Source organism: Somniosus microcephalus, unplaced genomic scaffold (genome assembly GCF_052327205.1).
Source record: "Somniosus microcephalus isolate GS21.2 unplaced genomic scaffold, FLI_Smic_1.0 unresolved_chr6, whole genome shotgun sequence".
Lineage (NCBI taxonomy): Eukaryota > Metazoa > Chordata > Chondrichthyes > Squaliformes > Somniosidae > Somniosus > Somniosus microcephalus.
Window position 1 is genome coordinate 21,086,054 of NW_028225184.1, and position 13,646 is coordinate 21,099,699.

The window sequence follows — 13,646 nt, forward strand, 5'->3', positions numbered from 1 at the left end:
CTCAGAGAGGGCGAAGCCTCAGAACTGTTTGAGCGTTGTTATCAGGGGAACTGTGTGATGTAGCAGCTGAAGTGATGGTCTTGATCTTACAGACTTCAGTTATGTAGTGAGAGGAGAGCAGCTGGGATTGTCCACGTTGGAGCGCAGAGGTGTAATTGGAGATTCACCAGAATGGCACCAGGCCTGAGCAACTTCAGTTATGCGGAGAGATTAGAGACACTTGGATTTGTCTCCTTAGAGCAGAGAATGTTAAGGGGAGATTTATCATAAACATACCGGGAAAGAAGTACTTCAGTTATTAAGAGAGACTAGAGAAGATTAATTTTTTCTCCTTTGAGCAGAGAAGGCTAGGTGCAGATTTGTCAGTATGGTACCAGGGAAATGCACTTAATTTATGAGGAGGGATGAGAGAAGCTGGGGTTGTTCAGGTGCAATCTGTGTGGAACTAAAAAGTGGATTTAATTACCGATAAAAATAGATGATGAAAATATTTCAGCCTGAGGTTAACAGTGAAAGAAAATGCTGACAACAGAACCCCTGGTTACAGCTCAGAAGCGCGTCACCTCGTACAATGAGGAATTCAACCCTGACAGCAAGGGAACGGCATCAGACCCAAGAATGAGGATAAACATATTGAATGAAAATGCACTGTGACAATCTCTCTGATATAGTTTAACCGTATAATTAGTTAATACCTTGCTTACCACCACAGATAGAATCAGCGAATCACAGAGCCTGACAGCGGTGCAAGAGGACATTCGGCCCCTCGTGCCTGTCCTGGCTCTTTTTCAGACCCAAAACATTAGACCCCCTCATATGTTTTTCCTCATAGGCCTGCAAGATTTTCCATTTGACACATTTACACTATTCTGCTTTGACATTTACAATTAGAAGTGCACTAACAGAATGATTCTCAGACATTCAATTATTAATGAAATTGAATTCAAGACACTTATTGCAATTATATAGGGCCCCAGTGAGGCCAAACCTTCAAATTGTGTACAGTTTTGATCTCCTTACCTAAGGCAGGATATACTTTCCATAGAGGGACTGCAACGTTGTATCAACAGACTGACTCCTGGGATGGGTGGATTGACCTATGAGGAGAGATTGAGCAGACTAGGCCTATATTCTCTAGAGTTTAGAAGAATGAGAGCTAATCTCATTGAAATATATACCATTCTTACAGGGCTAGACAGGGTAAATGCAGGAAGGATGTTTCCCCTGGCTGAGGCGTCCAGAACCAGGGTTCACTGTCTATAAATACATACTCAGCCATTTAGGACTGAGATGAGGAGTAATTTCTTCAATCAGAAGGTGGTGAATTTTTGGAAATCTTTACCCCAGAGGGCTTTGGAGGCTCAGTCGTTAATATATTCAAGTCCATGATCGATCATTTTTTGGTTATTAAGCGAATCAATGGGTATGGGGATAATGCGTGAAGGTGCAGTGGGGTTCAAAGATCAGCCAAGATCTTGTTCAATGACGGATCAGGCGAGAACGGCAGGATGCCCTATTTCTGCTCCTATTCTTATGTTCTTATGTTCGTAAAATATATGAAGGGAAAATGTTCCACTTTACCTCTCGGAAACTATAAATTAGGGGAATTATATAGAAACACAATGGAAGAAATAGAACTGTACAAACGACTACTACACAACTATTGTGCTGCAAATACAACTGAACATTGCAATCAATGTAGTTTGTTTCTGAGTCCAAATAATTTAAAGTAATTAAACGACATTGAAATAAAAAACTTTAAATTGCATTTGGAAGTGCATGAAAGCCAAGTGCTTTATATTCTCCATTTCTTTCATCTGAAAAGCAAGTCAGCTTGCAGCTTGGTTGGAAAAGTAGTAAACTTGAAATATGTAGTAAGCAATGCACTGTATAGTAGCAGACTTCCGGAGGACAGAGAGAAACTGGTGAAATGGGCAGGTACATTGCAGCTGACATTTAATACAGAGAAATATAAAGTTTTGGAATTTGGGCAGACGAAAGAGGAGAGGCAGTGTATAGGAAATTATAAAATGTTACAGGGCGTTCAGAAACAGAGCGCACATAGAAAAGTATTTAAATGTGGCAGGACTCGTTGATCAATGTGTCAAAAAAATCTTTAATATCTTTTGTTTAATATTAGCGACATAATATATAAAAGGAAAAAGGGTTATGCTAAACCTTTGTAAATCACATGTTAGTCCTCAGCTGGAGTACTGTGTCCAATTCTGGCCACCACACATTGGGAAGGACCTGATAACCTTGTAAACGGTGCAGAGTAAATTTGCGAGAATTGCAGGAGGATAATCAGAATTCAGTTATGTGGAGAGTCTAGTGCATGTTGGATTTTCCACCTTATGGCATAGAAGGTAAACGGAAAATTTACCAGAATGGTAGCAGGGATCATGGACGTCAGTTATGTGGCGGGATTAGTGAAGCTGGGTTTGTTGACCTCATGGCAGAGAAGGTTAAGCGAAGATTAACCAGAATGGTAGCAGTGATGATGAGCTTCAGTTATGTGGAGAGACGAGTGAAGCTGGAATGATTCACATTATGGCATGGAAGGTTAATGGAAGATTAACTAGAATGGTAGCAGGGATGATGAACTTCAGTTATGTGGAAAGACTTGAGATGCTGGGATTATTCACCTTATGACAGAGAAGGTTAAGTGAATATTTACCAGAATGGTACCAGGGATGATGAACTTCAGTTATGTGGAGAGACTAGTGAAGCTGGGATTGTTCACCTTAAGGCAGATAAGGTTAATGGAAGAATAACCAGAATGGTAGCAGGGATGATGAACTTCAGTTATGTGGAGAGAGTTGTGAAGCTGGGATTGTTCACCTTAAGGCAGAGAAGGTGAATGGAAGATTAACCAGAATGGTAGCAGGGATGATGAACTTCAGTTATGTGGAGAGACTAATGAAGCTGGGATTGTTCACCTTAAGGCAGAGAAGGTGAATGGAAGATTAACCAGAATGGTAGCAGGGATGATGAACTTTGGTTATGTGGAGAGACGAGTGAAGCTGGGATTGTTCACCTTAAGGCAGAGAAGGTTAATGGAAGATTAACCAGAGTGGTAGCAGGGATGATGAACTACAGTTATGTGGAGAGACCAGCGAAGCTGTGATTGTTCATCTTATGGCAGAGAATGTTAAGAGAATATTGAACAGAATGCTACGAGGGATGATCGACTTCAGTTATGTGTAGAGACTAGTGAGCTGGGAATGTTCACCTTATGGCAGAGAAGGTTAAGGGAATATTAAAAAGAATGGTACCAGGGATGATGGACTTCAGTTATGTGGAGAGACTAGTGAAGCTGGGATTGTTCACCTTATGGCAGAGAAGGTTAAGGGAATATTAAACAGAATGGTACAAGGGATGATGGACCTCAGTTATGTGCAGAGACCTGTGAAGCTGGGAATGTTCACCTTATGGCAGAGAACGGTAAGAGAACATTTACCAGAATGGTACCAGGGATGAGGGACTTCAGTTATGTGGAGAAGCTGGAGAAGCTGGATTTGTTCTCCTCTGTACAAAGCAAGCATGTGCCCATAAGAAGGAAAAATGGGGCTTCCAAAGTTAGAGTGCCTGGATGAGAAACAGAATAGAGATTGCACTAAGCGGAGTTCAGGAGGCTTATGACAAATGTGAATTGCAGAACGCAGCATAACACCAGGTTGAATAGGGCGAGTGCAGGCAGAAATGTAAAAACGATATAAGAAGTGCAAAGGAAGCCCATGAAAACAGATTAGTGGGTAATATACACCTTTAATAAATTTTAAAGGAATGGTGGGGCCGATTAATGTCAAAAGAGGAAATATTCTTGTGCACGCAGAGAGCATGACTGAGGTACTGAATGAGTAGTTTGCATCCGTCTTCACATAGGAAGAGGATGGAGTCCATTTTTGCAGTAGATCTACTGGATTGGATAAAATACATAAAAAGAATATGAAAAATAAGATTGCGTTAATTACATTAACATGTCAGCCAATCCATATGGGAGGTATCCTACATTCCTGAGGGAAGTGGTTGAGGAGATAGCAGAAGTTCTGACCGCAATCTTACAAAACCCCTTGGAAATGGGAGTAGCGCCAGAGGAATGAAGGATTGCAAATATCATGTGACTCTTCAAAACGGGGAGAGCGATACACCTGTTAATGCCAGGCTAATCAGTCCACCTTCAGTGCTGGGAAAACTACTGGAGACCATTGTCAAGGACAACATTAAGTTCTCACTTACAGAAGCAAGCTTTTTTCAAGAACAATTGTGTTTGACTAACCTGATTGAGTTTTTTGATGAAATATCCCTGAGGGCTGATGAAAGTTGTGCCGTAGATTTTGTATATCTGGAATTGCAATTAAGTATCACATAACAGAATCACCCGAACTGCAGAGGCTCATGGTATTATAGGGGCGATAATATATTGATACGAGGGAGTGAGCAGTGGTGAACGGAAGTTTTACTGAATGTGTGGAAATATGCAGTGGTATTCCTCCAAGGGGCGGTATTAAGACCATTGATAATCGTGTTCTACCTACATGAATTGGACTTGTGTATAAGGGGTAACATTTCGAATTTTGCACTGATGGAAAATTTGGCAAGGTTATATATAGAGAGCTGGATAGCAGCAGATTCAGGAGGAAATAGACAGAGTGGTGAAATGGGCAGACTATGACAGCTGGAATTTACTGTGGCTAACAGTGCAGTGAAGCACTTTGGTAGAAACTTCATGGCGAGGCATTATAATACAAATGACAATATCTTCAAGTTGTCAAAGAGCAAAGGTAACTGGGAGCACATGCTGACCGATCATTGAATGTGGCAGGGCAAATTAAAGAGGCAGTTAAGAGCGTGTACGAGATATTTGGCTTTGGAAAAAGATGCACTTAATAGATGAACAAGGAAGTCCAGCTAAACATTCACAAATTACTGGTTAGGCCTCAACTGGAGTATTGTGTAAAATTCTAAACACCGCATTTTAGAAATGATTTCAAGTGCTTCGCGAGGGATCAGAGAAAGTTTCCAGGATAATACTAGGTATGAGTGCCATCCATTGGAGGAGCTGAAATTGCTCTCCTTACAACAGAGTTATTAGCAATATATGGGGCTTTGATAGAGCAAGGAGTGATAAACTGTCGGCAAGCAAAGTTCAAAGATTTCAGATAAACAGCTAAAGTTCCAGAGTGGAGATGAGGTGAAATGATTTGACACAGAGGTTTTTTAAGATCTGGAACACACTACCTGAAAGTGTGATTGAATCAGATTCCATATAATCTTTCATATTTTGCATGGTTATGTGTTAAAACCTCGATCCTGGGACTAAATGTCTTTCTTCTGCACTGTAAGATTGAATGGCTAAATAAATAAGGCCTATCGAGACGACCATGTGTAAACAATTTCAAAAATCCATGGCTGGTATCAGGATGTGCCTTTGCCTTGAAGAAACAAAGCCATGGTAAATGATGCACAGATACACACATGGTCCATTTTGTGACTGAGTGAAACCATTACTGAAAGACAAAGGAAAGCAGCTGGGCGGTGTGTGTGTGAAAAAACTGAGCATTTTTACTGATCTCCACAATCGACCATAGCACGGAAAAGAATAGCAAGGCCACCGTGGAATCTCCCTTATGGAATGAATGGAGGTACTGACGGTGGAAATTGAGATTGAAAAAATGGAGTCTAAGAGATAAATTATCAGCACAGCAGGGCAGATGCAGCCCAGCATTTGTTAGCGGACATTAGTGTCCGCACTCTGGGCAGATCAATATCACAGTCAGATGCTCAGCTCTTGCAGACTGAATGAGGAAAAGGGGTTAAAATAAATTTCTAGGTCTGCAAGCTGCCCGAAATATTCACCAGAAACATTTAATTGCACAGACAGTACACGCAGGCTCACAAATATCACAAAACGACTTACATTGAGATGAAAGTGTGAAAAGAGAATGAAAAATAAGCAAACAAATGGACAATGTTCAGTCATGCAGAGAAAAGTAGCAACAGTTAGGTGTGAAAACGGAAGGCTGCGGTTTCAACTCGAATGTTCACGGAAAGAAAAGTGTCCCAGAAACAAAGGCAGTGCTAAAAATATATTTACTGTAATATCCACTGTCAGATAATATTGTTCTTCTCCTCTTTCCAAACCTCCTAAATTGTAGAAACATGGAAACGTACGGCACAGGAAGCCATTCGATCCATTGTGACTGTGCCGGCCAGAAAGCATCTTCCTTTGCCCACCGGGTACATTCCTGTTCTTTTCCACAGATTAGCCGGCATTACTGAACCGACAGAAGAACCTTTAAGTCAACCGAACAACATTGTGAAACCGCACACCTCATCAGGTGATATTGTGATTTATCAGACATACTCTTAACCGTTTTATTTCAATTACTCTTATCTTTCCCCTCTCCTTTGTGAAGAAGGAGACTCACCCTGGAACATGGCTGTAAGGGCGGCGGTTTTCTGTTTTGCCCTTGGGGAGAGTGGATACATTGCATATCTGATCTCCGACGCTGCAAATCTCTCACCTCTCCCGAAAACTAATACCACTTGCACTGTCTCAATGTTACTCATGGAGAATTCAGCACAAACAAATATCCACTCTGACAGATTGCCGATCTAAAGTGGTCCACTTAGTTTGCCAGGAGTTGCTTTAATCCACTGAACTACCGGAGATCGGTCACCACCGGATTCAGTCCCACTCTCCTGCTTACATTTGCCCACTCAGTTACCTCGCAGACCCAGAATCCAGCAAAGCAGGTATTAAATTGATCACGACTCACCAAACAGCATTAACATGGCGGCTCTCTCCATGTTCTAGTGTGAGCTAAATTGAGAGATGAGAGCTGTAAGTAACGGCGACTGATTGTTATGCTCCGCCTCGCAGAAGTTCATACCAGGAAGCGTTGAGGCACTGAGAGCAGAAAGAGAGGCCGGCAGGAAGTGAGGTCATCCCCACAATTAAAGCAACAGCACTGAGTTTGTTTACAAGCTGGAATGCAGTACGGATTGGAAAGTTGCAAGCTCCAGCGTTACAAAATTTGAATATTAGACAATAATAACCGGCAACAACAATCATTAGGGTTGAAAACGGGCTGCAAAATCGCTACCACCTCTTTCCACCCTGCGGTGTGACAATTCACCCCAAACAGTTTACTATCATTCTCTTCCCTGAAGGACCTTAATTATCTAGTTGACTATGTACGACCTCCCGTTGTTTCCTGTTTATTTTCCTGCCGTCAACTAATCAATTACCCCAATTTAAGATTTAAGTTTCCTAAAGTGGGATTATGAACTCATCACCTGTGAGCACCTCAACAGACTCCGGTCCATTAATCTCGGGGTGAGGTTTGTTATTGCTGTTGGGGAGGATTTACACTAACTTGGCAGGGAAAAGAGCACCAGCATATTCAAGTAGAAAAGAGGAATAAGGTGCATAAAAGAGTGCTTGTGTTAGCTAGTACTAGAGAAGACAGTACTTGAGGCGGTAATAATACAATTTTATGTAGGAGCAGACTAAAAAAGACAATGACAAATTCAGAGATGGGTTTAGAATGCATGTACGTAAACTCTCAACGTGTGGTGAGTAGCGTTTTTGAGCTAAAATCACAAATAGCTGTGTGGCAATATGATGTTGTGGCAAGAACGGAAACGTGCCATTAAAACTGTGAGGACGGGACACTTATTATTCAAGGGTACAAGGAATTCAGAAAAGAGAGCAAATGAAAAAAGGGAGGTGGGATGGCAGTGCCGATTAAGGAAAACATTGTACTGTTGGAAAGTGTGGATGTTCTTGAGGGGACAATGACATAATCCATTTGGTTAGAGTTCAGCAGCAAAGAGCGTATGATGACGGTATTCGCGTATTCTATAGGCCTCCAAAGAGTTAGAGTGAAATACAGGAGCTTGTGGCGTTGCCACATTGGGGAAACACTGTGTGTATGTAGATAAACCTGTAAAATCCCCTTTTAACTGCTGTATTCCCCTCCCCCCGCAAGACAGTTGCAAGCTGAGAGGAATAAGGCACGTTCAGACTTGTCTGCTGCTGATAGAAGGAAAACCAATCAGGTTCCAGCAGGTGACCAATCCGTGAGTCATCACAGGTTTGCGGGCTTCACGAATTCAGTACTGTGTTGTGAGAGTTGGAGTAAAAACTTATTTATTGTAGCTCGCTGTGTTGCCTATTTCTTTACGCGGGAGACTGTAGTCCCCCACATTGGTGACCCTGGATGCCGACGGTCGAAGCCCCCGACTCACGCAGCCCAACAGAGGCCAGTAACGACCCGATGGCAACCAGCAGCAGCTTGATGTCGGCCGGCGCCGCGTCCTTGAAGCACCTCACCTTCTGGGAACACCAAGCACCAGCTTGGTTCGCGCACTCGGAGGCCCAATTCACCCTTCGCAGGGTTCAAGATGATGAAGAAAGGTACCTCCACGTAGTCTCAGCACCAGCAAGCTCTACCACCACCGAAGTTCTCGACCTGCTGGGGAACCAACCACAGACCGGCAAGTACTCAATCATTAAGGGCCGCTTGCTGCAGGCTTATGGCCTGTCCAAGGAGGAGAGGGCCCGCAGGCTTCTCTGACTACCAGGCCTCGGCGAATCTACCCCAACCCACTTGATGAGCCGGATGCTTGCGCTCCTGGGCTCTGTACCGCAGTGCCTTTTGTTTCGGGCCCTTTTCTTCAGCCATCTTCCTCAGCAGGTACAGACTGCCCTCGCGGGGTCCCCGATCACGGACTGCGTACAACTGGCAGCCGCCACGGACAAAGTTTTCACCATCGCCCAACTCGGCTGTGCAGCCGCGAGGCTCCCCGACACCACCGAGCGCGCGCCGCCACGCCAGGCCGCAGAACTATGCTACTACCACGCGCGTTTTGGCCACAAAGCCCAATGCTGCAGAGCACCCTGCTCTTTTGATCAAACCAAGGTGGCCGCCCAGCCCAATGCACCAGCCCCGGGCCACCGCCTAGGCCTGCTTGACCGCACCCCCGCCGCCAAGATGGCCATTGGCACCACAGTTAAACTGCTGTACATAACCGACTCTCTTTCTGGGCGCAGATTCCTTTGCGAAACCGGAGCCTAATGCAGCATAATTCCTGCCTCACAGCTCGACATTTAGGCAGGCCGCAGCAGCCCACCCCTCGTGGCGGCAAATGGCGCAGCCATTGCTACTTTCGGAAAGCGACGGGCCGAGGTTTGTTTCAATGGCCAGCGATTTATGTGGGATTTCGTGATGGCCTCGGTGGCACATCCTTTGCTGCGCGCCTATTTTCTTTGCGCCCACGGACTCCTGGTCGACGTCCGCGACAGGCGCCTGATCGATGCAGCAACTTTCGCTTCACTGGCCTGCCAGCAGAGCAACAGCCCAGCCCTCGTCGGGTCCTGCTCCGCCCCGGCGCATGACAACTACGCCCGCCTACTCGCAGATTTCACTAGGCTCACACAACCGACCCTCTCAGCCACGGCAGCCAAGCATGGGGTCGAAGATCACATCGCCACTACGGGACCACCAGTGTTCGCTCGAGCCAGACGCCTGGACCCATCCAAGATGGCGGTGGCCAAGAAAGAATTCACCACGATGGAACAACTGGGCATCATCCGCCGCTCGAACAGCCCTTGGTCATCCTCCCTCCATATTGTACCCAAGACGGGCGGTGGCTCTCGCCCCTGTGGCAACTACAGATGGCTCAACGACGCCACCACGCCCGATAGATACCCCATTCCGCACATCCAAGACTTCTCGGCACACCTAGCAGGAAAGTCCATCTTTTCCAAGGTCGACCTGATTCGCGGCTACCATCAGGTCCCCGTCTACCACGCAGACATCCAGAAGACGGCGGTCATCACCCCCCTTCCAACTGTTTGAGTTCCTGCGCATGCCCTTCAGGCTTAAGAACGCCGCACAGGCCTTCCAACGGCTCATGGACTCCGTCCTACGGGACCTGAACTTCCTGTTCGTCTATCTGGATGATATCCTCGTGGCCAGTACCAGCAAGGTCGAGCACATTGCGCATTTGCGCTCCCTTTTCCAGCACCTCAGCCAACACGGTCTAATCGTCAACCCGGCCAAATGCCAGTTCGGAGCAGCCCAAATTGACTTTCTCAGCCACAGAATCTCGCCAAGGGGAGCCATTCCCCTACCTTCCAAGGTGCAGGCGGTGGCGGACTTTCCCCAGCCCACCTCGGTTAAGGCGCTGCAGGAATTTTTGGGGATGGTCAATTTCCATCATCGGTTTGTGCCCAGTGCCGCCGCACTCATGCGCCCCCTCTACAAAGCCACCAGGGGCAAAACGGGCAAAGAGCAACTCACCTGGTCCAGCGAGATGGCGACAGCCTTCCACCAGACCAAAAGCGCCTTTGCCAATGCCACAGTACTGGCCCACCCCATCCCGGGCGCCAAGACCACCCTCACCACGGACGCTCGGATTACGCCGTCGGCGCCGTCCAGCAACAGTGGGTTGAAGGCGTGGCAGCCACTGGCATTATTCAGCTGACAGCTGCGCAAGAACGAGAAAGCTTACAGCACATTCGACAGAGAGCTGCTGGCCCTGTTCCTGGCAATCCGGCACTTCCATTTCCTTCTGGAAGGCCGGCCGTTCACCGCATTCGTGGACCACAAGCCGTTCACTTTCGCCATGGCCAAAGTAACCAAACCCTGGTCCGCGCGCCATCAGCGCCAACTCAACTTCATCTCGGAGTTCACCACGGACATCCGCCACGTCGCCGGCAAGGATAATTTGGTGGCCGACTGCCTCTCAAGACCCTCGTTCCACGCAGTGCACCTGGGCATCGACTACACCGGCATGGCGAGAGACCAGGCTGCCGATGCGGAGATCCAGGCCCTCAGGACGTCAACTACCAGTCTCACCCTGGCCGACATCCACTTCCACGCAGCTGGCACAACCCTCCTGTGTGATGTCTCAGTCCCTTCGCCTAGGCCGGTCGTTCCATCCGCCTGGCGCAAGCGAGTTTTCGACATCATCCACGGCCTCTCACATCCAGTAATGCGTGCGTCTCAGAAACTTATGTCCGCGAAGTTCACCTGGCCTGGACTCCACAAGGATGTGAGAGACTGGACCAAAACATGCATGCCGTGTCAGCGTGCTAAGGTCCAGCAGCACACCAAGGCACCATTGGAGTGTTTCCCGGTTCGCGAGAGGCGTTTCGACCACGTCCACGTCGATCTGGTAGACCCTTGCCGCCATCGCATGGTTTTACACACCTGCTCACGATCGTCGACCGCACCACCAGAAGGCCCGAGGTGGTTCCCCTCGCCTCCACCACCACGACTGACGTCGCGCGAGCATTCGTCTCGACATGGGTGGCCCGGTTCAGTGTGCCGACCGACATATCACCTCCAGTTCACCTCACAGTTGTGGAATGCCATCATTGCCGGCCTCGGCACCAAGTTGCACAGGACAACAGCCTACCACCCGCAGGCCAACGGGCTCTGCGAGCGCTTTAATCGTTCTTTGAAAGCCTCTCTCTGCGCCAGCCTGGTCGATACCAGACAGATCGACAAGCTACCCTGGGTTCTCCTCGGATTGCGTACCACGCCCAAAGAGGACCTCCGCGCCTCTGCGGCCTAGATGGCCTACGGCTGACCACTCAGAGTACCAGGCGACTTCCTCCCCCTGACAACAGAGCCGTGGTCGGCCGCCAAACAGCTTTCCCTGCACCAGGACGCGGCCCAGCAACTCTGTCTAGTGCCCATTTCGCAACACGGCCCGCAGACGTCCTACGTGCCTCGAGACTTCCGACATGCGGAGTTCGTCTTCGTGCGCCGGGACATGCACAGAGGCCCACTGCAGGCACCATACACCGGCCCCTTGCCAGTACTGGAGACAGAGGAAAAAGATTTTCTTATCGATGTCGGCGGGAAGCCGGACCTTATTTCAGTCGACCGCCTCAAACCGGCGCACCTGGACCTTAGCTTCCCGTTTCGGTCGGCTCTTCCCCCATGGCAGGGCAGACCTCCTGTGTTGGCGGCGGCCCCAGCAGAGGACCAAGACACGCCAGAACCTTACTTTCCGGCCGCCGCCCCACCTTCGCCGGCAGCCCGTTCAGCCAGCCCACCAGCAGACCATCCGCCAGACCAGCCGACGAACCAACCGGCCGACCTCCCAGACAGCCCTCCTCACACGCCAGATCGCTACTACAACCGCTACGGCCGCTTGGTCAAACCTCCGCAGAGACTGACTTTTACAGTTATCGAGGATTCTGGGCGGGCGTATGTGCCGTTGCCACATTGGGGAAACACTGTGTTTATGTAGATAAACCTGTATAATCCCCTTTTAACTGCTGTATTCCCCTCCCCCCGCAAGACAGTTGCAAGCTGAGAGGAATAAGGCACGTTCAGACTTGCCTGCTGCTGATAGAAGGAAAACCAATCAGGTTCCAGCAGGTGACCAATCCGTGAGTCATCACAGGTTCGCGGGCTTCACAAATTCAGTACTGTATTGTGAGAGTTGGAGTAAAGACCAATATCTTGTAGCTCGCTGTGTTGCCTATTTCTTTATGCGGGAGATCGTAGTCTCCCACAAGCTAATCTGCAGGGAAATTGCAGAGATATGCAAGAGCTTTAGAGTGGTGATATTGGGGCACTTGAGTTACCCAAATATCGATTGGGATATTGCTCGGGTAAAGGGAAAGCAGGGGCAGGAATTTCTGAAATCAAGAGTGGAGTTTCTATACTGGAATAGGGCTAACTTCAATGGGATGTGAAAGGATCTAGCCCTGGTAAAATTGAAAAACAAAGACTGACAGGGAAAACTGCAACGGAACAATGAGTGATCTTTAAGGAGGAGATGATCCATTCCAACAAGGGCTCCTTGGATGACGAGGGAGATAGAGAAGATAATGAAACAAAAACGGGGTTGCTTAATGCATGTCAAGTGAATTCTTCAAAGGAGAACCAGACGAAATGCAATAAGTTGAGAGGGGAAGTGATGATGAAAGGAAGATTGACAAAGAGATAATATGATAGTAGAATGGCAGTTCACTAAAATCTTCTACCAGCCTGTAAAGTGTAAGCGGATAGTAAGAGACGGTGTGGGTCCTATTAGAGACAAAGAAAGTGCTATTATGCTTAGAGGCGCAGGGCAAGGCTAGAATATTCAATGAGCACATGTTATCAGTGTATAATAAAGAGGTGAATGCTGTCAAAATAACGATAGAAGAGCAAAAGCGAGAAGCAACAGAAGGGTTGAAAATTGATAGACAGGATGTACTAGAAAGACTGGGTATGCTTAGAGCGGACAAGTCGCCTGGTCTAGATGTCTTAAATCGCAGGTTGCTAAGGTAATTGGGGGAGGAGATAGCGGAAGTGTTTGCCATAATTTCCCAATCATTCCTAGATGTGGGGGTGGTGCCTGAGGATTGGAAAGTGGCAAATGTGACACCATTGTAGAAGAAGGGTGTAAGGAAAATCCTAGTAGCTACACCTGGTCAGTTAACATAAGTGGTGGGTAAAGTTGTAGAAACAATGACCAAGAAATAAATTACCGGGCACTTAGAGACGTTCAAGCTAATTAAGGGGAACCAACAGGGATTTGTGAAAGGCAGAACGTGTTTGACTAATTTAATTGAATTTTTTGCTGAATTAACAAAGAGTATTGGTGAAGGGAATGCAATGGATGTTGTC

At 47.3% G+C, this 13,646-nt stretch overlaps 1 protein-coding gene across 1 annotated transcript in view; it reads right to left on the bottom strand.

The window, feature by feature from the left end:
- Positions 1 to 6,902, bottom strand: part of LOC147087108 (Fc receptor-like protein 5) — a 75,742-nt gene extending 68,840 nt beyond the window's left edge. The window contains exon 1 of the mRNA XM_085978202.1: positions 6,783 to 6,902. Within this exon, the coding sequence (XP_085834328.1) occupies positions 6,783 to 6,813 (31 nt within the window). The 5' untranslated portion in view covers positions 6,814 to 6,902. The remainder of the gene's footprint in view (positions 1 to 6,782) is intronic.
- Between the last annotated feature and the right edge of the window lie 6,744 nt (positions 6,903 to 13,646).